At 39.9% G+C, this 27,842-nt stretch overlaps 1 protein-coding gene across 3 annotated transcripts in view; it reads right to left on the minus strand.

The window, feature by feature from the left end:
* The window catches only part of LOC128689058 (protein OS-9), a 162,888-nt gene that overhangs the window by 36,762 nt on the left and 98,284 nt on the right, over positions 1 to 27,842 (minus strand). For all 3 annotated transcript variants that reach the window (XM_070087110.1, XM_070087108.1, XM_070087109.1), the window contains 2 exons: positions 3,742 to 3,779; positions 2,952 to 3,072 (listed from right to left, as the gene is read on the minus strand). In XM_070087110.1, coding sequence (XP_069943211.1) covers positions 2,952 to 3,072; positions 3,742 to 3,779 — 159 coding nt within the window. The remainder of the gene's footprint in view (positions 1 to 2,951; positions 3,073 to 3,741; positions 3,780 to 27,842) is intronic.

Genomic DNA, 27,842 nt, shown 5'->3' on the forward strand with positions numbered 1-27,842 from the left:
AAAAATGGAGTTCTAGCGAAATATTCATGTTTTTTGTCGACTAGTACAGTGAAATTGGCCGAAAATGGGGCTCAAAGTGGGCAAAATCGCCGATGCGTAAACATCGCCGAGACCGCTAACTTTGCGAGAGTATAATTCCGTAAGTTTTCTATCAAATTTCAAACTTTTGGTGTCTTTATGATCGGGAAAAGATTCTCTATCTTTTGATAAGAGAAAATAATTTTTTTTTTTAAAATTTGGCCGACCCTGAGAACGAGTTTCGGAGAGGGCCTGTCGACCCTCAAAGGGTTAAAATGAGACTGGACAATATATGAATGGGAGGAGGTTGGGTAGAGGTTGTTTTAATAAGGGTCTGCCTTATATGGGCCAGTAGGCCTTCTGCAGTCTTCCTCCATTCCTATGTTAACAGCTTGTCTATTTTGTTGACTCCATGGTACATTAGTGTAGCCGCTGTCCTCTCTGGGTCTTTTTCAGGAGGGGACATCAGTGCTAGTTGCCTGTGGAGTGTCTCAGTAGCTTGGCACTCCAGCACATGCAAGTCCTGCTCAAATCCAAACCCTCTCACTCATGTAATAATCCAACCTAAATTTGAAACTACTGAAGGTTATAGCTTCAATAACCCTCCTAGGCAGGTCCTTCACAAATACATCCCACTAATTGAACATTTGCCCAACCCACCTTCAATGCTACCCAAGCAATAAGAACATAAGAAAGGAGGAACACTGCAGTAGGCCTGTTGGCCCATACTGGGCTAGTCCTCCAGCAATCCAACCCGCCAACAGAATACACCTACCATCCGACTTACGACCTGCTCGACTTACGACCACTCGACTTACGACCGTGTTTTTTATGCCAAATTTCTGGGAAATAAACAACTATTTGTGTTGTACACAGTGTTTATCCTAAACCTTACAGTATAAAATACAGTACTAACAGCATAAAATGTAAAGTAAAACATGAAATACCAAAATAAAACAATAAAATAAAGTCATTACAAAAATGTGATGTTGATATTCAGTAGTAAAGTTCGACTTACGACCATTTCGACTTACGACCGGTTTCTCGGAACCGAACTCGGTCATAAATCGGATGGAAGGTGTATTTGCCCAAACCACTTTAGTTCTACCCTAACTCATGTGCAAGTTCCACTCAAATCCAACCACTCTCTCTCATGCGTTTATCCAACCTAAATTTGAAACTACCCAAGGTTTTACTTTACTTTTTATGCAGTTAGTACTGTAGCTTCTTCAGTGTTAGTACGAGTGACTTCTTCAGTATTAGGACTGAAGCCACTCGTGACAAAACGTTTCCTTTAATAAATGTCCTGAACTGTACATAAGTGTCTTTCTCCACATCACATAATTGCTACTACATAAAGGACATGCCCAGTTTGGGCCAACAGGCCTGCTGCACTGTTCCTCCTTTTTTATGTTTATGTAATAGAGAAGGGACACTGAAACATGCCTTCTCAAATCCATCCATATACGTACATTTGCCCAACCTATTTTTAATGCAGCCCAAGCCATAGCTTTTGCAACCTTTCTTTCTCATGTACCAGCTGACTTTTCCACCACATGTATAACTACTACCACCACCTCTACTTGTGTGGGCAAAACGTTGTCAATAAAGGATCACATTATACTGCTGTCAGACGCATGGTCATAAGTCGAGTGGTCGTATGTCGCGCAGGTCGTAAGTCAGATGGTACCTGTATTTATCCAACCTATTTTTAAAACTACACAACGTCTTAGCTTCTATGACGATACTCGGGAGTTTGTTCCACTCATCCACAACTCTATTGCCAAACCAGTGCTTTCCTATATCCTTCCTGAATCTGAATTTTTTCAACTTAAAACCATTGCTACGAGTCCTGTCTATGCTAGGTATTTTTAGCGTCCTATTTACATCCTCTTTTGTTAATTCCTGTTTTCTATTTATACACCTCAATCATATTCCCCCTAATTCTACGCCTTTCTAGAGTGCAGATTCAGGGCCCTCAGTCTATCCTCATAGGGAAGATTTCTGATACATGGGATCAACTTTGTCATCCTCCTTTGTAAGTTTTCCAGAGCATTTATATCCATTCTGTAATACGGTGACCAAAACTGTGCAGCACAATCTAAATGAGGCCTAACCAAGGATATACAGAGTTGAAGAACAACCTGAGGACTTCTTTTTCTTTTTCTTTCAACATACCAGCCGTATCCCACTGAGGTGGGGTGCCCCCCCCCCAAAAAAAAAAAACTGAAGTTTCTCCTTTTAAATTTAGTAATATATACAGGAGAAGGGGTTACTAGCCCCTTGCTCCTGGCACTTTAGTCGCCTCTTACGACACGCATGGCTTACAGAGGAAGAATTCTGTTCCACTTCCCCATGGAGATAAAAGGAAAAGTAACAAGACCAAAAACTATTAAGTTAAAATCAAAGAAAACTCAGATGAGTGTGTATAAATAAACATGTACATGTATGTGTAGTGTGACCTAAGTGTAAGTAGAAGTAGCAAGACATACCTGTAATCTTGCATATTTATGAGACAGACAAAAGACACCAGCAATCCTACCATCATGTAAAACAATTACAGGCTTTCGTTTTACACTCACTTGGCAGGACGGTAGTACCTCCCTGGGTGGTTGCTGTCTACCAACCTACTACCTACAAATTTTTTTATGTTAATCTCCAGGGTTTATTACCTGGACCTCAGCAAAAAGAGTGGCTACTCTCACCGCTGGGCAACGGCGACCAGTTAGCTAATTGTGTTACTGTATTAATATAATAGTAATCTATGAGCTGAGTCTAATAGAGGTCTTGATCAGAACAAGTGGCACAGCTAACTGGCAATCAATAATGTATGCACCCATATATATTTTATCTGTATTGCACCTAGGCAAAATATAGTAAATGGTTTAAATTTAAGTTTTTAATCATAAACTTAAAAGCTGATATAGCCTTACCTATTTTCTCCAAACCCAATTTCTGAAGACGATCTTTGATTGTCTGCTCCAACTTGGTCTTCTGAGACTCGTCCTCCATTTTGTTTTTCACAATACGCAACTGCTGACTGCTGCCACTTCCCTAAATATCAAAATGTAATTTAATATAACAAGGCAATGTGTCTCATGATATACAATACAGTTAAGTATTAGTAAAAAACTAAGGTAGGGTGACCCAAAAATGAGGAGCATTCACCATTATTCATTTAATCACTGTCTTGTTGGAAGTGTGCTGACAAAGTTCTGATGACTGAATTGTAATGTCCTCACATCTCCTTTAGAGTGCAAGCACCATACTTCCCTCCTTTAGGACCCATGTCCAGGTAACTGGTTTTCCCTGAATCCTCCATAAATGTTACCTTGTTCACACTCCAAAAACAAGTCACTCCATTATCATTTCTCATTTTGAAAGCTCTCATTATCCACCATGTCATTTCTCTGACTTTCTTGGTATTTGCCTTGTTTTCTAAATGTTAGGCCACTTGACATGTTCCTTTTGTTTTATGAGATGGTCCTCCTGCATTTTATATCCAACCATGGATTTGATGTGGCAAATGTGTTATCATTTCTGAACAGTACTGTTTAGATTTGCTAGGAGACATTTGGAAGAGTAGATAGCCTAGAATACTGTCTTATGGTACCCCCAGTGAAGTATAATAAAGAAGACTAAATACTGTGGCTCTCTTCCTATCACCACAAATAGGTAATTACACATAACATGCAAAAAATACACAAAATTTCAGATACTTGCCTTATCAATATTCTTGTTAGGCTGTTTAGCACCGCTACCTGTGAATAAAAGAAATTAACAAGGCTGAAGTTTATAAAAAAGGTGCAGCACGATTTTTTTTTTAACACGTCGGCTGTTTCCCACCGAGACAGGGTGACCCAAAAAGAAAGAAAAAACCTTCATCATCATTCAACACTTTCACTATCATTCATACATAATCACTGTCTTTGTAGAGGCGCTCAGATACGGCAGTTTAAATGTCCTTCCAAACTGCCAATATCCCAAACCCATCCTTTAAAGAGCAGGCATTGTACTTCCCATTTCCAGGACTCAAGTCTGACTAACTGGTTTCCTTGAATCCCTTCACAAAATATTATCCTGCCCACACTCCAACAGCTTGTCAGGTCCCAAAAACCATTCGTCTCCATTCACTCCTATCTAACACACTCGTGCACACTTGCTGGAAGTCCAAGTTCCTCGTCCACAAAACCTCCTTTACCCCCTCCCTCCAACCTTTTTAAGGACGACCCCTACCCTGCCTTCCTTCCCCTACAGACTTACACGCTTTCCAAGTCATTCTACTACATTCCATTCTCTCTAAATGACCAAACCACCTCAACAACCCCTCTTCAGCCCTCTGATTAATACTTTTAGTGACCTCCTAATTTCCACACTATTAATTTTCTGCATAATATTTACACCACACATTGCCCATAGACATGACATCTCCACTGTCTCCAGCCACCTCCTTGCTGCAGCATTTACAACCCATGCTTCACTCACAAAAGTGTTGGTACCACTATACTCTCATACATTCCCTTCTTTGCCTCATTGGATAACGTTTTTTGTCTCCACAGATACCACAACATATGGCTCACTTTTTTTCCTTCATCAATTTTATGGTTAATCTCATCCTTTATAAGCCCATCTGCTGACAAATCAACTCCCAAATACCTGAAAACATTCACTTCTTCCATATTCTCTCCCTCCAATGTGATATCCAATTTTTCTTTATCTAAATCATTTGATACCCTCATCACCTTACTCTTATTTATGTTCACTTTCAACTTTCTGCCTTTACTCACCCTTCCAAACTCGTCCACTAACTTTTGCAACTTTTCTTTATAATCTCCCAAAAGTACAGTATCATCAGCAAAAAGTAACTGTGTCAATTCCCATTTTGTATTTGATTCCTAATAATTTAATCCCATCCCTCTCCCGAACACCCTAGCATTTACTTCTTTTACAACCCCATCTATAAATATGTTAAACAACCATGGTGACATTACACATCCCTGTCTAAGACCTACTTTTACCGGGAAGTAATCTCCCTCTCTCCTACACACCCTGAGTCTCACTATCCTCATAAAAACTCTTTACAGCATTTAGTAACTTACTACCTATTCCATACACTTGCAACATCTGCTGCATTGCTCCCCTATCCACTCTATCATACGTCTTTTCTAAACCAACAAAAGTAATGAAAACTTCCCTACCTTTATGTAAATACTGTTCACATATATGCTTCAATGTACACACTTGATCTACACACCCCCTACTCATTCTAAAGCCTCCTTGTTCATCTGCAATCCTGCCCTCTGTCTTACCTCTAATTCTTTCAATAATAACCCTACCATACACTTTACTTGGTATACTCAGTAAACTTATTCCCCTATAATTTTTAAAATCTCTTTTGTTCCCCTTCCTTTTATATAAAGGAATTATACACACACACACTGCCAATCCCTAGGTACCTTCCCCTTTTTCATACATTTATTAAACAAAAATACCAACCACTCCAACACTATATCCCCCCACCCCCCTTGCTTTTAACATTTGTCATGATCCCATTAGTTCCAGCTGCTTTACCCCCTTTCATTCTACGTAATGCCTAACGCACCTCCCCCACACTCACATTCTGCTCTTCTTCATTCCTAAAAGATGTTATACTTCTCTGGAGAGTGCATGAAATTACTGCCTCCTTTTATTCACCAACATCTAAAAGTTCCTCAAAATATTCCTGCCATCTACCCAATACTTCCAGCTCCCCATCTACTAACTCCCCTACTGTGTTTTTAACTTACAAATCCATTCATTACCCAGGCTTTCTTAACCTGTTCATCTCACTCCAAAATTTTTTCTTATTCTCAGCAGAATTTCTTTACAGTGCCTCTCCCACTATCATTTGCTCTCCTTTTGCACCCTCTCATAAGGAAAATGAACTGTCATTAGATTTCAGTTGTCCATTTTTTTTTCACTTTTATTATTTGTACATACTAGACTCCTACTGTGTGACCCTAGTCACTGAAAATTCACATTTACGTATTTTAACCCTCTGAGGGTCCGGCCCACAGTTTAATGGCTTTGAAGCCTGGGTCCAAGCCAGAGTTCTACGCCATGAGCTCAGCTCATTCAGATAAGCTGTAAGCGGTAAATTTGGGCCTAGATACAAGAAAATGCATCTACGTGGTAAGTGTGCACCATATAAAATAAATCCTGCAGCACGCAGTGCACAATGAGAAAAAAAAAAAACTGCGACCGTATTTTTTAATTAAAACAGCGACTTTGTGGTGTAGTTTTGTATGTTTTTTTATGGTAGTATTCATGGTGTCTTGGTCTCATTTGATAGAATTGATGATATGTTACAGAAATAGAGATGATTTTGATTGGTTTTAGTACTTAAAATGGCTTGAAACTGAGCTCAAAGTAGCAGAAATTTTCGATTTTTTTTTGTCAATGTTCAAGGGTAAACAAATCACATCACACATCCAATACACATCAGCTGGTGGGTTTAATGTGCATTCATGAATGTGCTGATATTGTTTATACAAGTACGTATTACAATATTGCACATCAGTAAATCTATTTTTTTGGTGTGAATAAAAATTCATTATGTGAATAAAAAAATCAAAGTGGAATTCATTTGTAAAGCCTGGAAACATAACTAATAAACAGAGGAAATGTTATTTTAGTGCCAGGAATGCCTGCATTGTTTATTCTGGACTTTATTTTGAAATTGAAATATTTTGAAATTTGTGTGAAAATGGCCAAATTACCAATTTTCGATCACTTTATTGGGTAGTTGAAATAGTTCATTGAGCATCTTCTTGCGTTCAATCGATAAAATAGAAGAAATACAATTGAAATAACTAAGAATTTGGTTGACTGGAAAAATGTAATTGGCCTAAAATGGGAGTCGAAATGGGCAAAATCGGTGATGCGCAAATATTGTTGATGCAGCAAAATTCGCAAGTGTAATTTCATCAATTTTCCATCAAATTTCGTACTTTTTGTTTTATTACCCTCAGAAAAAGATTCTATACCATTTCATAAGAAAACAAAATTTTTTTTTTTTAAATTCTTGGACCCTGTGGACAAGTTCCAGATCGGGGGTCTGAGCCCTGAAAGGGTTAAGACCACGTTCCTCTGTTCATGGATGATCTACTACTTTAACATGGTTCAAGACACACATTTAGCAATTAAAAAATGCTACTGTATATCTAATTTTTTTTTTTATATTTTGTTAAACAATGATTTCAGTAAAACATTCTAGAAAATAACTGCAGTCTGTGACTGGTGACATTTTAATCATCCAACAAGCTGCACAAACATTTTAAACATCAGCTCTAACTTCTTGGTTTTGGTCTTTCCTTACTTACTTCATCTACCCCTCGCACTGGCATTGACCTGATTACCCCTTCTGATTCCTTTTGTCATCCTCAGTCTGGGAATTTCTGATCTGTCCACTTTGTGGTGCTCTCCTTCCTGCTCTAGATAGCCTGTTATCGAAGAATTACCACCTTCCTCATCACTATCAACTTATCCTTTATCTTAAATCTAATACCAACACTGTCATTCTCTCTTCTGACAAAGACAATTCGGTGGTTATCTTTGAGTCCCACATCTACACTTTTTATTTCCAACCTTCTTGATCACATCAAGAGAACTTTCAACATTAAACTTTGGACTCACTCCGATCTCTGTCCTCCTGACTTTGACCTTGTTCAATGTTTCCATGTTTTATTTGTCCCTCTCTGACTTATTTCTATGGCCTTCCTGAAACGCACAAATCTGATATCCTCCTACATCCCATCATATCCTCCAGAGGTTCTGTCTTTTATTCTCTTGTCAAAACTCTCCTTTTCTTGGTAATTTTTCTCCTGCTCACCTCTATTCTTCTCAAGATTTCACTGAACGTGTTCGCCCTCTCCTGACCTGTAAGATGTTTAGTCTTAAGGCTGAATCCTTCACCAATATTCCTCTTGATGATGATCTTAATTTTCTTAGAGAGAAGGCCAATGAAGAGTTACTTCATCTCCCTATACCTACTGATGTCTTTCTTGGTCTTATTCAATCTTTGTGTGGACTTTTAACACCTTTTCCTTTCAAGGTAAATTTTATTCTCAAACCTTTGGTGTTGGTATGGGCTCTCCTCTATCCCCTGTTCTTGCTAACCTTTATATGGAATACTTCAAAACTGTTCTTCTTCCTACTATTAGTGTGTGCCCTTCCCTCTGGCTCTGCTACGTAGATAACATCTATGCTCTTTGGCCGTATGACTAGTATCTTTCAACCATTTCTCAATGTACTTAATAATCTTGCTCCTTCCATCAAGTTTAAAGTTGAATGGGAATCTAACTCTACTTCCTTTCCTTGATGTACATGTCCACTGCTCAGCTACAGATTTTTCCGTTTCTGTCATCAAAGGCCTATGTACAGTGGCATGTACATTCACTACTTTTCTTACCATGCTCCTTCTGTCAAGAATTTTTTTTTTTTTTATTAACACATCGGCTGTTTCCCACCAAAGCAGGGTGGCCCGAAAAAGAAAAACTTTCATCATCTTGCCAGAGGCATGCCTACACTACAGTTATAAAACAGCAACATTAACACCCCTCCTTCAGAGTGCAGACACTGTACTTCCCATCTCCAGGACTCAAGTCTGGCCTGCCGGTTTCCCTGAATCCCTTCATAAATGTTACCTTGCTTACACTCCAACAGCACATCAAGTCCTAAAAACCAATTGTCTCCATTTGCTCCAGTCTAACACGTTCACACACGCTTGCTGGAAGTCCAAACCCGTCGCACACAAAACCTCCTTTACCCCCTCCCTCCACAACTAAGATTACATTCCGATTACATGATGAGTCACAAATAACTCGCACATAGAAGAGATGAACTTACAACTAACACTCTTCGCACTAATCTCACTCGTACCTCTCCCTCTACAGATGTTCCTGGTGTCTACTCTATTTCTTGTTCCTCCTGTCCTCTTCAATACTTTGGAGAAACTGGCCAATCTCTTTCTGACAGACTTAGGGAGCACAAAAGTAGTGTTAGGCTTGCCGACACTAACAATGCTCTTTTCTATCACGTCAGAGATCACAGCCATCCTATTGACTAGTCTTCTGCTAAAACTGTCTTCCCTACTTCCAATTTTAATAGTTGTCGTCTGGTTGAATCCTCCCTAATACACAACTTTCCTTGTATTAATCTTAGTCCTGGCTTTGTCTCTGTAGATGCCTTCCTTTCCCACTACATTGTAAAATGCTCCAAACTTCAGAACACTCATGACCTAACCTGATTCCTCCTTTTCCTTTTTCTTCTTCTCCCTCTTCCCCTTTCCTCTTGCCTTCTCCTTTGGGTTGTCTTTCTTCTGCCTTGTATATTTGTTCCTTCATTATTTATTTATTCCCTCCCCCTCGGTGTTCTTGCTCTTATCCTCTGTGGGCACCTAGCTCCCTTGCAGTGCTCCTCTTTCTTAGTATTTGACTTGCTGCTCCTCCTCCTCCTCCTCCCTACTACCTTCTCCACTACTACTTCCTTCCACCTCCACTACTACTACTACTGCTGCTGCTGCCACCTCCTGTCTATATATACCCATCCTGCTCTCCTTTTCATTAGTGTGACTTTGTAAATAGTCCAAGTTGGACCGAAACGTTGTTGTAAGCTCCTCTCCTCTATGTGCGGGTTATTTGTGTATTCTTCCAGTCACGGTATTGTGCCTTTTTTTGTTATTTACATGACGAGTCATCTGCTAATAACTTTATTTCAGCATTTAGTGACACTGACTGGCAAAACAAGCTAGCAGAACTTCAATATTGATGAATGTGTTAATATTTTTTTATAAAAAAACTTAAACCTCTATAACATGCATTGCCCAATAACTAAGCAGATCACAGCACAGAAACTAAACAGCCCCTGGCTTACAAACAGCATCCTCAAATTTTTTTTTTATTAACATATTGGCCAATTCCCACCAAGGCAGGGTGGCCCAAAAAAGAAAAACTTTCATCATTCACTCCATCACTGTCTTGCCAGAGGAGTGCTTACACTACAGTTATAAAACTGCAACATTAACACCCCTCCTTCAGAGTGTAGACACTGCACTTCCCATCTTCAGGACTCAAGTCCGGCCTGCCGGACTTGAGTCCCTGAATCCCTTCATAAATGTTATTTGGCTCACACTCCAACAGCACGTCAAGTATTAAAAACCATTTGTCTCCATTCACTCCTATCAAATACGCTCATGCACGCTTGCTGTAAGTCCAAGCCGCTCGCACACAAAACCTTCTTTACCCCTCTCTCCAACCCTTCCTAGGCCGAACCCTACCCCGCCTTCCCTCCACCACAGATTTATACACTCTCGAAGTAATTCTGTTTTGTTCCATTCTCTCTACATGTCCGAACCACCTCAACAACCCCTCCTCAGCCCTCTGGATAATAGTTTTGGTAATCCCACACCTCCTAATTTCCGAACTACAAATTCTCTGCATTATATTCACACCACACATTGCCCTCAGACATGACATCTCCACTGCCTCCAGCCTTCTCCTCGTTGCAACATTTATCACCCATGCTTCACACCCATACAAGAGTGTTGGTACAACTATACTCTCATACATTCCCCTTTTTGCTTCCACAGACAAAGTTCTTTGTCTCCACAGACTCCTAAGTGCACCACTCACCCTTTTTCCCTCATCAATTCTGTGATTCACCTCATCCTTCATAGACTTATCTACTGACATGTCCACTCCTAAATATTTGAATACATTCACCACCTCCATACTCTCTCCCTCCAATCTGATATCCAGTCTTTCGTCACCTAATCTTTTTGTTATCCTCATAACCTTACTCTTTCCTATTTCACTTTTAATTTTCTTCTTTTACATACCCTACCAAATTCATCCACCAACCTCTGCAACTTCTCTTCAGAATCTCCCAAAAGCACGATGTCATCAGCAAAGAGTAACTGTGACAACTCCCACTTTGTGTTTTATTCTTTATGTTTTAACTCCACACCTCTTGCCAAGACCCTAGTATTCACTTCACTTACAACCCCACCTATAAATATATTGAACAACCACGGTGATATCACACATCCTTGTCTAAGGCCTACTTTTACTGGGAAATAAACTCCTCTCCTACATACTCTAACCTGATAAAATACTTTTTTTTTTTTTAACAAGTTGGCCGTCTCCTACTGAGGCAGGGTGACCCAAAAAAGAAAAAAAATCCCCAAAAAGAAAATACTTTTATCATCATTCAACACATTCACCTCACTCACACATAATCACTGTTTTTGCAGAGGTACTCAGAACACAACAGTTTAGAAGCATATACCTATAAAGATACACAACATATCCCTCCAAATTGCTAATATCCCGAACTCCTCCTTTAGAGTGCAGGCATTATATTTCCCATTTCCAGGACTCAAGTCCGGCTATATAAAAATAACTGGTTTCCCTGAATCCCTTCACTAAATATTATCCTGCTCGCACTCCAACAGATCGTCAGGTCCCAAATACCATTCGTCTCCATTCACTCCTATCTAACACGCTCACGCATGCTTGCTGGAAGTCCAAGCCCCTAGCCCACAAAACCTCCTTTACCCCCTCCCTCCAACCTTTTCGAAGACGACCCCTACTCCGCCTTCCTTCCCCTACAGATTTAAATGCTCTCCATGTCATTCTACTTTGATCCATTCTCTCTAAATGACCAAACCACCTCAACAACCCCTCTTCAGCCCTCTGACTAATACTTTTATTAACTCCACACCTTCTCCTAATTTCCACACTCCAAATTTTCTGCATAATATTTACACCACACATTGCCCTTAGACATCTATACAAAAAACAGTACAGAATGGGTCTAATAACAAAGGATCTCACAAAACATTACTCGTCAGTACTAACCAATCTAATAAGGAAGTCCAAAAAACTGTATTATGAAAACAGATTTCATGACATAAAAAATGATATGAAAAAGACCTGGAAAACCTTATCTGAAATTCTAGGATCAAAAAACTGTCACAAAACAGAATGATCAACTTAACTAAACCAGAAGAACCTCTCCTCCAACCAACTTATACTGCGAACAAACTAATGTCTTTTTCTCTACTGTAGGAACGAAATTAGCATGTATAATCCCAAGCACAAACATTCAACCAAAAGACTACTTCACTGGCAACTACCCAAATTCTCTTACTTTTAGCACCAACAAACCCCTACTGAAATGTCGTTGAACACCAAAACACTAAAGAACATGACAGGAGACCTAAATAACTTACCACCACTATGTATAAAAAAGCTTCTCATGTGTTGTCACCAATTAATGCAACTCTGTTTAACAAATTCATTGAATCTTCCACCTTCCCATCCATACTCAAGACAGCAAAAGTCACCCCAATCCTCAAAGGTGATCCAACTGAATTGAACAATTATATAATAGGCTTATATCAAACCTGCCCCTACTATCTAAAATATTCGAATAATTAATTCAATTTATATATGGAGGACCTGGAATCAAGAAGGATCCTCAGTAACATCCCTCGCTCAGTTACATGGATGCGGTACGTAGATGATATTTTGGTCATTGTACCCAAAAATCTTGACGTACGGGGCATCCTCAACACCATCAACACTCTGGAACCTACTATTAAATTTACACTAGAGGAGGAGAAGGACAACCAATTACCTTTCCTCGACGTTCTCTTACGCACAGGGGAAAATAAACTTTCTTTTAAAGTCTACCGGAAGCCTACCTACAAGAACGATCTTCTACATTTCTTCTCTCACCATGACACAAGAACTAAAAGAGGGGTAGTTATTGGCTTCTTTCTGAGAGCCTACAGAATTTCCAGTCCACAGTTCCTCGAAGAAGAATGTACATACATCACCAACTCTTTTAGTTCACTGCACTTTCCCCTACACTTCATACGTGACTGTAGGAAACGTGCGGCACGTATCCTCAGCAAGACCAACACCTATCAAATTGAAGAAAAGCCTCCAAGTTACATCGTTTTACCGGTCAGCAACGTTGCCACTAATGTTTCAAACATGTTTGACAGAAAACTGGCTAAAATATCTACCAGCTCTTCAACTACTATTAGGAACCTGATACAAAAACCCAAGCATGATTCTGGCACAAGTGCAGGAATCTACACTATACCATGTGGGGGTGTGACAAAGTATATGTAGGGGAAACAGCCAGAACGCTGGACATTAGGATAGCAGAACACAAAAATGCTTGCAGAAATGATGACCGCAAAAACACATGTGTTCAACATAGAGACGATGTTGGACACCTCATGAAATTCAATGAAGCTAAACTAGTTATTAAAGAAGACGACTTAAGACGGAGAAAATGCATTGAAGCTGCACTAATTTCTGTCAGTAACACTATAAAGCAAAAATCCGGTAGTTACAGTATTTCAAAATTACTAAGCAAGAGGATATTACCCATCCTGGGAACTGGTGTTACTTGATGCCAGCAGGTCCCTCTCTTGCCTCACCTCCTTAGTTCCATTACTACTACTACTACTACTACTACTACTACCTTTACCCATGCGTCACCTCACCTGACTCCTGCCACTATATATATAAATGTTTTCTTAGTTTTCTCTGTATTAGGACTGAAGAAGCCACTCGTGGCGAAACGTTTCCTTTAATAAATGTCCTGAACTGTACATAAGTGTCTTTTTCCACACAATTAATTCACAAACAAGTCTACTACTACTTCGTATCCCACAACATATTAAACCCGTGTCAGTTTGGGTTCAGATTGAAAAAAAGTATTAATGATGCTATTACACATTTGCTTGAGCTAATATATTCTGCACTTGAGAAAAATTAATTTCCTCTGGGACTTTTCATAGACTTACGAAAAGCTTTAGATACAGTTGACAATGACCTTTTGCACCAAAAATTCAAACATTACGGGGTCACAGAACACTCTCTCGATTTCCTAAAATCTTATCTTAACAATAGAACCCAGTATGTATACACAAATGGAGCCAACTCCACTACACAACCTGTTCTTGTTGGAGTCCCACAGAGGAGTGTTCTTGGCCCACTTCTCTTTCTCATTTACATCAATGACCTACCAAATACAGTGGACCCTCGCCTAATGAACGCATCGCATAACGTTAAATCCGCCTAGCGATACATTTTAACGCAAATTTTTTGCCTCGGCTAGCGCTAAAAAACTCGCTCAACGCGATTCGCTTGAGACGCGTCCACGTGTGGCCTGAGCCCGCCTCACTTGTTCCGTGGGTGTCAGTGTTTACAAGCCAGCCACTGCGGTCACTTCCAAGCATACAATCATAACATTTCATATTATCATAGCCTTTTTAGTGATTGCACCTGCAAAATAAGTCACCATGGGCCCCAAGAAAGCTTCTAGAATCCAGTGCCAACCCTACAGCAAAAAGGGTGAGAATTACTATGGAGATGAAGAAAGAGATCATTGCTAAGTATGAAAGTGGAGTGCGTGTCTCCGAGCTGGCCAGGTTGTACACAAAACCCCAATCAACCATCGCTACTATTGTGGCCAAGAAAACGGCAATCAAGGAAGCTATTCTTGCCAAAGGTGCAACATTGTTTTCGAAACAGAGATCACAAGTGATAGATGATGTTGAGAGACTGTTATTGGTGTGGATAAACGAAAAACAGATAGCAGGAGATAGCATCTCTCAAGCAATCATATGTGAAAAGGCTAGGAAGTTGCATGACGATTTAATTAGAAAAATGCCTGCAACTAGTGGTGATGTAAGTGAATTTAAGGCCAGCAAAGGTTGGTTTGAGAGATTTAAGAATCGTAGTGGCATACATAGTGTGATAAGGCATGGCGAGGCTGCCAGTTCGGACCACAAAGCGGCTGAAAAATATGTGCAGGAATTCAAGTACACAGACAGTGAAGGACTGAAACCTGAACAAGTGTTTAACTGCGATGAAACAGGCTTGTTTTGGAAGAAAATGCCAAGCAGGACCTACATTACTCAGGAGGAAAAGGCACTCCCAGGACATAAGCCTATGAAAGACAGGCCTACTCTGTTGATGTGTGCCAATGCTAGTGGTGATTGCAAAGTGAAGCCTTTATTGGTGTATCACTCTGAAACTCCCAGAGTGTTCAGGAAAAACAATGTCCTCAAGGCTAATTTGTGTGTGCTGTAGAGGGCAAACAGTAAGGCATGGGTCACTAGGGACTTTTTCTATGACTGGTTACACCATGCATTTGCCCCAACTGTGAAAAATTACCTAATTGAAAAGAAATTAGACCTTAAGTGCCTCCTGGTATTAGACAACGCTCCTGGTCATCCTTCAGACGTGGCAGAGCGACTTTCTGCGGAAATGAGCCTCCTAATACCACTCCTCTCCTACAGCCCATGGACCAGCAGGTCATTTCCAACTTCAAGAAACTGTACACAAAAGCTATGTTTGAAAGGTGCTTTGTAGTGACCTCAGAAACTCAATTGACTAAGAGAGTTTTGGAGAGAACACTTTAGCATTCTCAATTGTGTAAACATTATAGGTAAGGCTTGGGAGGAAGTGACTAAGAGGACCTTGAACTCTGCTTGGAAGAAACTGTGGCCAGAATGTGTAGACAAAAGGGATTTTGAAGGGTTTGAGGCTAACCCTGGGAATCCTATGCCAGTTGAGGAATCCATTGTGGCATTGGGGAAGTCCTTGGGGTTGGAGGTTAGTGGGGAGGATGTGGAAGAGTTGGTGGAGGAGGACAATGAAGAACTAACCACTGATGAGCTGCTAGATCATCTTCAACAGCAAGAGGCCACACCTGAGGAAACTGCTTCAGAGGGGATAGAAAAATTGAAGAAGTTGGCTACTTCAAACATTAAAGAAATGTGTGCAATGTGGCTTAAAGTGCAAACCGTTTTTGATGACAATCACCCTCACACAGCTATTGCAAGCCATGCTGGTGACTATTACACTGACAATGTTGTGAAACACTAGGAATGTCACAAAGGAATGGGAGGTACAGGCCTCTATGGACAGATATGTTGTGCGACAGAGGTCCAGTGACTCTCAAGCTGGTCCTAGTGGCATTAAAAGAAGAAGGGAAGTAACACCGGAAAAGGACTTGCCACCTCTAGTCCTAATGGAAGGGGATTCCCCTTCTAAACATTAACACCATCCACAGTCTCCCTTCCTCCCATCCCATCAATCATCACCAGATCTTCAATAAAGGTAAGTGTCATGTAACTGTGCATGTCTTCTTCAGTTTGTGTGTATTAAAATTAATATTTCACGTTGTAAAATTTTTTTTTGTTCATACTTTGGGGTGTCAGGAATGGATTAATTTGATTTCCATTATTTCTTATGGGGAAAATGAATTCGCCTAACGATAATTTTGCCTAACGTTGAGCTCTCAGGAACGGATTAATAGCGTTACACGAGCGCCCAATGTACATCTAATCTCCATAAACCCATTTTATTTGCAGATGACACAACTTATGTTTTTTCTTACCCAAACCCAACTATGATAACAGACACAGTAAATGCTGAACTGCTAAAAATATCTACGTGGATGATTACCAACAGACTTACTCTCACTTAATCATCCTAGACTAAATACTCAATATTTAACATTACCAATAAATCTACCAATTACCTAAATCTTAAAACTTCAAGACTAGACGACCAAGTTCATATATTGGCAAATCACCACAAAGAAGTATACATACATACCAAAAGCAGCACTGCCCTTCACCAAATTGTAGCATTCTCATACTGTAAATAACTGTAAACTACAAGAAACTACTCTTGAATCATGTTTCATAAAAAGTACTTCTGAATATATCCTTTTGGTTTGTATAAATTAGATTCACTTATAATTAATAGAACTACTGAACAACTATGATAAATTTCTTTAGTGTTAAGTAGTCAGTAAGCCATTAACCCTTTCAGGGTCGACAGGCCCTGTCAGAGACTTGTTCTCAGGGTCGGCCAAATTTCAAAAAAAAATATTTTTTCTTATGAAAAAATAGTTTTTTTTTTTCTAAACATTATTGGCTAAACAAAAAATTTTTACCATCAATACTTACCAAGATATGGAGGCATGAAGTTGACAGAAAATGCACATGTGGTAACATCGCTGACTGCCGTCACCCGGTATTCTTTTATTTAGTATTTTATGTACTATTTTCTATTATTTTTTTAATTTTTCTTTTTCCAAGTAACTTTTATGGCCTGTGAGACCAATATGATCAATATTTTGTAAGTTATTTCTTTTTCAATACTACACAATAACAGCATGAACACTGTTGTCATTGTTTTGTTTACGGAAAATATTTACACAAACAAATGATATGAAATGTTGTTTATTACTATTTTTCTATATTTTATTTACACACATACAGTCACAGGGAATGTTTCTAGAAGTTCTGCAGCCTGTGGAACTCTTTGAAACATGGTGTCATGCACAGTGGTGTTTTACACTCCTCACACATAAAACAAGTGTCTCTGCATTGTTGTGGGCGTTTTTTTGTATGTGCACAGACGTAACACCTCTTCTGAGCCTTTTTCTTGAAAGCAGTAGCAGGCAGTTTTACCAGGAAGTGACCACCATGCTTCAAACGAGAAGGAAGTTGTTAAAAATTTGGTGGGCGGTCTATTGCAGGTGTTGTTCCTTGGTACTTGAATACTATTTGTCTGATGACAAACAGAATTTGCCGTATGGTGGTTTGTTTCTGGTCCTCATCTTATACATATTATAAGCATTCAGCATGGAAATCTCCAGAAGATGGAAAAAGAGTTTTATGTACCACTTATAACTCTTGCGAACACAATCAGCAAACCCAATCTGCATGTCACATTTGTCCTCTGAATGCATATTGAGGGTGTAGTCCATTACAGCTGCAGGTTTTAGAATGGGTTCACTGCTTTCTCCATGCTGCCTGCCAGTGTCTGCCATTTCATTAGGGTGAATTGATGACAACAGTGTGACATCTCGTTTGTCATACCACCAAAATGCCATGATGTCAGTGGCAGCAAACTCCTGCACCTCACCTCTACGAGTGCCAGCGTCAAACCTGGGCATATGTTTCCGATTTGCACGCACTGTGCCACACACATCTGTCATGTTCACTCACAAAAAATCACTGAGTGTGGGACTTGTGTACCAGTTATCTGTATATAATATATGCCCCTTACCAAGGTATGGTTCTATCATTGTTCTAACCACATCACCAGAGATGCCCAATAACTTCCTGGTATTTTGCAATGTATAACTTCCAGTGTACACAATAATATCCAATACCAGACCACTGTAACAATCACAAAGCACAAACAACTTTATACCAAAGCATTTCCTCTTGCTTGGTATGTACTGCTTGAAAGAGAGTCTTCCTTTGAACAGAATCAAAGACTCATCAATTACAAGCTTCCTGAAGGGATAAAAATACATATTGAATTTCTCTTTCAGATACACAAACACATGCCTAATCTTATATAACCTGTCGTTTCTGTCAGGCCTGGTTTTGTCTGAGAAGTGAAGCATATGTAACAGTAGCACAAATCGATTCACTGGCATTATATCACTGAAACCTGGGGTTGCAGTCAGTCGGTCTATTGACCAGTATGATTTCACACTGTGCTTATACACATGTGGCATAAGCATTATTGTGGCAAACAAAAGATACATCTCAGCCACAGTTGTCTCCTTCCACTGGTGTAGATGTGATTTTGGTGAAAGTACGTATTGTGTTTGCCATGGTGTACTCGTAGTATGTGTTGCTTTCCATGACAATACTTTCCATCAGGGGTTTGTCAAAGAATAACTGGAAACATTCTAGTTCAGTGGCATTGTTTCCCAGTGTACAACATGGCCATATTCCACTTTGGCTGTCATCAAACTGGTGGGGATTTGGAACAAAATTGACAGCTTCCTGCCAATCCCAGGTGTGGTCTGCTGGTGGGTACTGGACAATGACATGTGGTTGTGGTTGTGGAGGTTGTGGTTGTGGAGGTTGTGGTTGTGGAGGCTGGTGTGGTGGGTGGGTGGGAGATGGTGGCCTTTGTTGTAGATCAGCTGAGGCAGCGGCGTGGGTGGCGGCGTGGGTGGCGGCGTGGGTGGCGGCGTGGGTGGCAGTGTGGGTGGCAGCGTGGGTGGCAGCATGGGCCACTGCTGGTGCCTCACGGCCGGCACCACCACTACCACCACCATGCACATTTTCCATCCCAACTGCAACAGTATCATCGTCATTTTCACTGTCATTTCCTGCTGTACAGCCACAAGATGTACATGTACTCCGAGATGTACTCCTTCCCCTTGGAATAGCATATGGCACACTACCAGAGCACATATATCGTCGTATATACTGACGCTTCACTGGGGAATATTGCACTTCACTATCACTACTGGAACTAGTTTGAAGAGCTTGTAGTTCATAATCACTATCATCACAAATGATCACATCTGAGTCTGGGATTTGGGAAAATAGAAGTTTCCCCTTTGATTCTGGTACAAATGAGCGTGAACAAGATGGCCCAGCACCAGAGGTGGAAGGCTGAGGGTCGTCTGGGTTTTCCTCACTATTACCGATATTATGGTCATTAGTTTCGGTCAAAACCTCACCAAAACCTTGAAACTCATCTTCACTGGCACTTCTATCCTTATTAGAACTGTCACTGGGGAACAAAAGTGTCCCAATTCGCCGAGGAGTGAGGAGCTTCTTACCGCGAGGCATGTTGGACAAGGTGTACTAATATGGCGTTCCCACAATGCGCCACTGGGTCCCAGATTTTTTTTCTACTGCGCACACCCACCACGCAGATCCATTCTCTCACATATAGGACTACCAGCCTTTTCCCGTGAGATTTGAAGGCGCTAGAATTTATGCGTACTAGTACGTCAAAAACCCTGGCGCGTAAGCCGTACTAGTACGGCCGAAACCCTGAAAGGGTTAAATTAAGTTGGCCCATAATGCATAGGCATAATAGAGGCTCTCTTTGCACTGCAACCCATTATTGTAAAAACAATCTCAATGTACTTGCAAATAAATAAATTTGAATTTGAATTTGAATATATAAAATCTACTTGATGCTTTTTGCAAAGAGTTTCAAATGTACAGCTAACCATACTGATAAATGGTTCACCTATTTCGAGACATCCAGAGGGCAAATTTCTAGGTCTCCACCTTGACTGCAGTCTCAAATTTCAGACACACATACAGCAAATTTCCAAGAAAGTCTCCAAAACAGTTGGCATCCTTTCAAAGATACGGTACTATGTACCCCAATCAGCTCTTCTAGCTTTGTACCATTCTCTCATATACCCTTACCTCACCTATGGTATTTGTGCATGGGGCTCAACCACAGCAAATCACCTTAAGCCTTTAACCCTTTGACTGTCGCAGGCCCCTTTCTGAAACTGTCATTCTATGTCACAAAATATTCGAAAAAAAAAAAAAAAAATTATCACCAAAATGTTAGGATTATTTTACCGAGTGTTTTAAACCTAAAAATTTTTTTTGCCATCAGTGCTTACCGAGATATAGAGGCGCAAAGTTGGCAAAAAATGAACGGTGTATGGCAACAGCGGCAAATGCCGCCCACCCGGTATTCTTTTATTTACTCCAATTCAAAGGTTTCTTGCATTTTCCAATACTTTTCTTCTCTAAGTAACTTATGTGGCCTGTGAGACCAAAGTAAGGTGCATTGTTCAAATATACACTCATTGTTTACAACACAATAACTGAACAAGCATTATCACTATTAGATTGTGTATAAAACTTTTTTACACAAACAAACAATACAAAACATTGTTTATTACTATTGTTCTATAATATATATGCATATGTACAGTCACTGAACACTTTCCTAGAACTGCTGCAGCTTGTGGAACTCTTTGAAACATGGGTATATGCAGAGTGGCACTTGACACTCCTCACACATAAAACGAGTGTCTCTGCGTGTTTGTGGGCGTTTTGTGGTATGTCCACATACAAAACACCTCTTCTGAGCATTTTTCTTGAAAGCAATAGGAGGCAGTTGTATGGAGTAGTGATCACCAGGCCTCAAACAAGATGGCATGTGTTGGTAATTTTGTGGGCGCTGGTCTATTGCAGGTGTTGCTCCTTGGTACTTGACGATTATTTGTCTGATGACTGACAAACAAAATTCACCATATTTTGGTTTGTTGTTGGTCCTCAACTTGTATATGTTATAAGCATTTAGCATTGAAATATCAACAAGATGGAAAAAAAGTTTTATATACCACTTATAACTCTTGCATACACAATCAGCAAACCCAATGTGCATGTCACATTTGTCCACTAAGCACATATTGAGATTGTAGTCCATGACAGCTGCAGGTTTTAGAATGGGTTCATTGGTCTCTCTATTGTGCCTGCCAGTGTGTGCCATTTTGTTTCAGTGAACTGATGTCAAGAATTTGACATCACGTTTGTCATGCCACCGAAATGCCATGTCGTCATTGGCAGCCAAGGCTTGCACCTCACCTCTGCGAGTGCCAGCGTCGAACCTTGGCATATGCTTATGATTACCACGCACTGTGCCATACACGTCTGTCAGGTTCACTCGCAAGAAATCACTGAGTATGGGGCTTGTGTACCAGTTATCAGTATATAATATATGCCCCTTACCAAGATATGGTTCCATCATTGTTCGAACCACATCACCAGAGGTACCCAATAACCTCCTGGTATCTCTTAATGTATTAACCTCCTGGTATCTCTTAATGTATTAACCTCCTGGTATCTCTTAATGTATTACTGGCAGTGTACACAATGATATCCAAAACGAGACCACTTTTGCAGTCACACAGTACAAATAACCTTATACCAAAGTGTTTCCTCTTGCATGGTATGTACTGCCTGAGAGTCTTCCTTTGAATAAAACCAAAGACTCGTCAATAACAAGCTTCCTAAAGGGATAAAAATACATGCAACACTTTTGTTTCAGGTACATAAACACGTTCCTGATCTTGTATAACCTATCGCTTCTGTCAGGCCTTGTTTTGTCTTAAAAGTGTAACATACATAACAGTATCAAAAATCAATTCACTCCTATAATGTCACTAAAACCTGGGGTTGAAATCAGGCGTTCTGTTGACCAGTATGTGGTGACAGTGTGCTTATACACATGTTGCATAAGCATTATGGTGGCAAAGAACAGGTACATCTCTGCCACAGTTGTGTCCTTCCACTGGTGTAGCCATGATCTTGGTGAAAGAATTGTATTTGCCATGGTGTACTCATAGTATGTGTTTCGTTTCCCTGACAATAATGTCCATCAGGGGTTCATCAAAGAATAACTGAAAGCATTCTAGTTCAGTGGCATTGTTCCCAAGTATACATGATGGCCGTATTCCACTTTGTGTTTCATCAAAGTCATGGGGATTGGGAATAAAATCATCACCTTGCTGCCAATCCCAGATACGGTCTGCTGGTGGGTTCTGGATATTGAAACTTAGTTGTGGTTGTTGTGGGAGTGTGGGGTTGGATGAGGCTGGTTGTAGTTGTGCAGAGTCAGCAGCGTTGGTAGTAGCGTGGCCTGCTGCTGGTGCCACATGACTCATGCCACCGCCAACATCACCACCACCTTCTTCCCCATGCACATTACACATCCCCATTGTAACAATAGTGTTATCTTCACTGTCAGGTCATGGTGTAGGGCCACGGGATGTACTCCCAGATTTACTCCTCTGCCTTGGAAGGGCATAAGACACACTACCAGAACGCATGCTGCATCAAACATACTGCTGTTTCACTGGCGAATATTACCCCTCACTGTCGCTACTCAAGCTGCTGTCAATAGTTTCGAAATCACTATCATTATCACTTTCACTGCTCAGATCTGAGTCCTGTAAACGGGGAAATAGTGTCCTTTTTCGTCCTGGTACAGGTGAACGTGAATGAGATGTGCCAGCACCAGAGGTGGACGGTTGTGGGTCATCGAGGTTTTCATCACTAATTACGTAATCCTTGGCACTGCTTTCAGTCACACCCTCTCCAAAACCATGAAATTCACTTTCACTGGCACTTCCATCACTGTTAGAACTATCACTTGGGAACAGTAGACTTCCAATATGCCGAGGAGTGAGGTACTTCTTACCGCGAAGCATGGTGAAAATGGACTACCAAGATGGCGTTCCCACAATGCACCACTGAGTCCCAGATTTTTTCACAGGGTGCACACCCACCACTGAGACCCATTCTCTCTCATGTAGGCTTACCAGCTTTCTCCCGCTTGATTTGAAGCCGCTAGAATTTACGCGTATAAATATGTCAGAAACAGTGGCACGTAAGATTTATATATATGACCGAAACAGTCAAAGGGTTAATAGCCCAGGAAAAAGTTGCAGTGCAATTGATTACTAACTCCTGCATTAGACAACACACTCCACCTCTTTTCAAGAGTCTTAACTTGCTAAATATACAAAACATCCACACTTATTTTTGTGCCTACTACTTACACAGAACACTATACCCTAATGTAAACCCTCCTCTCAAACTCCTCCTTGATAACTATAACAGAACACACAACCATAATATCCCTCATGTTCATCTCTCCCTATGCAAAAATGCTATGCACGTAAAAGACCCAAAGACTTGGAATTCATTGCCAGAACACACTAAAGGACCCTTGTCTGCAAATCAGTTTAAGGCCCTAATAAGAAATCGCCTAATCACCTAAAATTAACCAGACACACCGTACCTGATCACTACCAGTTCTCAAAAGCTACTCATATTGTGCTGATGAATGCTCAACCACTTACTACTTTGAAATTAGGAGGTCTGTTTTTTCATTATTTTAAATAGTGGTAGATTGTAATACAGTACATCATAATGTATATTGTTCCATTGTAATACCAAATTTCATTGTTTTAAATACGTAGTACTACACTGTAATACATCATATTGTAAATTGTTACATTGTCATATGAACTGTAATTTTTATTAACTAATTCAATAGTGTAATAAGTCTCCACTGGACTTATCATAACCATGTAGCATTACCTGATAAAATATTCAGTTCTCCTGTACTCACTGCAACTCATCTAATGACCATATGAACTATGTATTATTGCCTTACTAATCTAAAGTTAATCTTTAAGTTTGCCCGAAATGCTCTGCATACAAAGGGGCTTTTGGCATGTACACCCAACTATTATATTCCTCTGTACAACCACGTAATTTATCAAAATAAACATCTTAATCTTAATCTTTCCTAGGCTGACCCCTACCCTGCCTTCCCTCCATACAGATTTGTATGCTCTCAAAGTCATTCTATTTCATTCCATCCTCTCTACAAACCATCTCAATAACCCCTCTTCAGCCATCTGGATAATAGTTTTGGTAATCCCACACCTCCTCCTAATCTCCAAACTACGGATTCTCTGCATTATATTCACACCACACACTGACCTCAGACATGACATCTCCACTGCCTCCAGCCTTCTCCTTGTTGCAACATTAACAACCCATGCCTCACACTCATAAAAGAGCATTGGTATAACTATACTCTCATACATTCCCCTCATTGCTTTCATGGATAAAGTTCTTTGTCTTCACAGACTCCTCAGTGCACCACTCACCTTTTTCCCCTCGTCAATTCTATGATTCGCCTCCTCCTTCACAGACCCATCTGCTGACATATCCACTCCCAAATATCTGAACACATTCACCTCCTCCACACTCCTTCCCTCCAATCTGATATCCAATCTTCCGTTGCCTAATTTTTTTGCTATCCTCATCACCTTACTCTTTCCTATATTCACTTTTAACTTCTTTCTGCAACTTCTCTTCAGAATCTCCCAAAAGCACAGTGTCATCAGCAAAGAGCAACTGTGACACCTCCCACTTTGTGTTAGATTCTTCATCTTTTAACCCCACACCTCTTGCCAAGATCTGAGCATTTACTTCTCTTACTACTCCCACTGAACAAGAAAAATGTTCTAATTTCTCTCTTTCTCCATGCCCTCCACATCTGTGACCCTCAGTTCCTTGAATCAAAAATTTCCACTCTTTGCAATTCATTCTCTCATCTTGGCCACCCTTCTGATTTCATAAATTCTGCCTTTTCATATGCCAAATGGACTTCCTTCTCTCCCCAAACTCTCTACTCCTGTGAAATCTCCTATTCTGTGCTTTCCCTATATTTCCATTCTTTCTAATCTCAGCAACTCTCTTCATCCCTTAAACATTAAACTTACCTTTCGTCAACCTAACACCCTTTGCAGTAATCTAGCTCATACCTCTCTTCGTGCTATAGATACCCCGCGTGTCTACTCTATTTCATGCTCCTCTTGTCCTCTCCAGTACTTCAGAGAGACTGGCTGCTCTCTCTCTCTGACAGACTCAAAGAACACATAACAAGTGTTAGGCTTGCTGACACCCATAATGCTCTTTTCTGTCATGTTGGAGATCACAGTCATCTTAATGACTGGTCCTCTGCTAAAACTGTCTATCCTACTTCTAACCTTCACAGTTGCCATCTTGTTGAAGCATCCTTTATACACATCTTTCCTAGTATGAATCTTAGTCCTGGCTTTGTTTCTGATGGTTCCTTCAGAACACTCTTGATTTGACCTGATAATTTCTTCTCTCCCTTCCTCTTCTCCTTTCCTATATTTTCCTTTTTCTTTCCTTCTTTTCCTCTCTTCTGCCTAAGTGTGTTCTGTCTTTCAGTTTCCCCCCACCTGTGGGTCCTTAGTTCTCCTACAGTGCTCTTTTTTCTTGTCCTTAGGCTGATCCCACTTCTACTATTACTACCACTCCATTTCTACTACTATTGCTACTACCATTATTATTGCCTCCCTTCATCCTTCACTTCCCTTTCTCTCTTGTGCCACTGAAATACTCTCCTTACTTTCTATTACCACTATTACCTCTACTACTACTTCCACCACCAGCCTTACTACTACCACTACTTTTTCTTCCTCTCTTGTTCTTATCCTTGTCCCCCTCACCTCTATATATTGGCTCCCTCACTTTTTTGTGATAGTGTGACTTTGTAAATAGTCCAAATTGGACCAAAACATCATCGTAAGGTTCTCTCTCCTATATGCGAGTTATCTGTGTATTGTTCCAGTCATGGTATTGTGCCCTTTTGGTTTTAAACTGATACCTTATGAAATTCAATCTATGCCTATATACAGTAGTTTACCTTAAAATCCTTGGGAAACTAATAACTCATTCAGATGAGATAAAAAAATCTCCCTGGAATCTGTAGCACAAATCCCCATTCTACAAAATGATAGTAGCCTTAGGAAGATTTATAAAAATGATGAAGTTTCTCTGCTAAACTGATAAATTCAATGGATCAAAACTACAAAGTAGCTAAGAATATAAGTTTTATTTGTACAACATTTCAAAAGTGTACACCTTCAGCTGCACAGTCATTGATTTCCAAATTAATTTAAGGTGAACTTATCTTTAGAGCATAAACACAATTATTTTTTTTAACACACTGACTGACTCCCACCAAGAAGAAAGTTTTCCTTCTATTTACATTCAGTAATTTATACAGGATAATGAGTTAATAGCCCCTTGCTCCTGGCATTTTAGTTGCCTCTTATGACATGCATGGCTTACAGAGGAAGGATTCTTTATGACTTCCCCATGGAGTATTATTAAATTTATAAATATATATTTAGAACTGCTCTTGGTTAAGGTCACCTAAACACACCAAACTTTGTGGTAAAATTATAATTTTACTGCCATTTTGACCATGGGGTGGGTCATGTCATGCCTTACTGCAGACATGCCTACAAGAGATGCAGAAAGAGCAGAAGATTGTAAGAATCACAGCATAAAAAAAAAAAAAAAAAAAAGGAAATCTGACAAGTCTCAACAAAAGCTGTAGAAATGTGTAGGATTAGATAAGGTTGGGTGTAGAGGGAGGTAGGAATATTTCTTAAGAAAAATTATGCGACGTGGTCCCAAGAATGCAGAATAGTTTATCAAAATATGCACAGTGCCCTAAAATGGGGGATTACAAATGTATGAGCCATTTCAATTATGTTTGTACTACAGAGACTGCTTTATATTATTAATGATGATCTGTTGCTAATAGGTGCAATTTATATCAATATTTCAAAGGACAAAAGCAGTGTTTTAAGACATTTTAAAAAGTTGAGAGGTTCAGCCAAGTTATCATCACATCAGGCAGACTTCACTATTAATAGTGTATAATATAATAATTATTATTACTATGGTATATAGAACATCAGCTGCCTAAATGATCAGGCTGGTAAATCCCTCCAAAGCAATTAAAATTAACTCATCACACAATACCAGGGCACATGCATTTTAAAGTTATTGTAAATTGATTATTATACTGCTTATTGTTGTAATGTCATTGGAAATATGAAAAACAATATCAATGGATAATAACAAGGCAAAATACTGTACTAAAAAAATGCAAAAAACATTAAAGCAGCTAACATGCAAAACTAGTGATAAAATTACGAAATCTACCTTGTTTGGTTCCAGAACTTAAAAAAGTGCGTGGTAACTTTCGCTGTCTGCGTTTTGAGAACTTTTCTTTATTTGTTGGGAGATGGTCATTTGACTTGGTAGAGACACCACCAAAAAGTGAAGATGTAGAGGAAGATGAACTATCTGGAGAGGTCCTCAAAGATGATGCTGATGGATAAGTATTTCTTGAAAAAGTTTTTGTATTTTGGGCAGAAGCTAATGCAGAGCTCTTTGAGGAAGAAGGGGAGGTGAAGGAATCAGCAGTTGAAGTAGAAAAAGCAGAAGACAAGGAAGTAGATGATGTTAAGGAGTCAGGAGTGGCAGATGGGGTTATCAATTCTTTTTCGTCATCATGGGATGGGACATTATCACTATTCTGGAA

Source organism: Cherax quadricarinatus, chromosome 21 (genome assembly GCF_038502225.1).
Source record: "Cherax quadricarinatus isolate ZL_2023a chromosome 21, ASM3850222v1, whole genome shotgun sequence".
In the NCBI taxonomy this organism is placed as follows: domain Eukaryota; kingdom Metazoa; phylum Arthropoda; class Malacostraca; order Decapoda; family Parastacidae; genus Cherax; species Cherax quadricarinatus.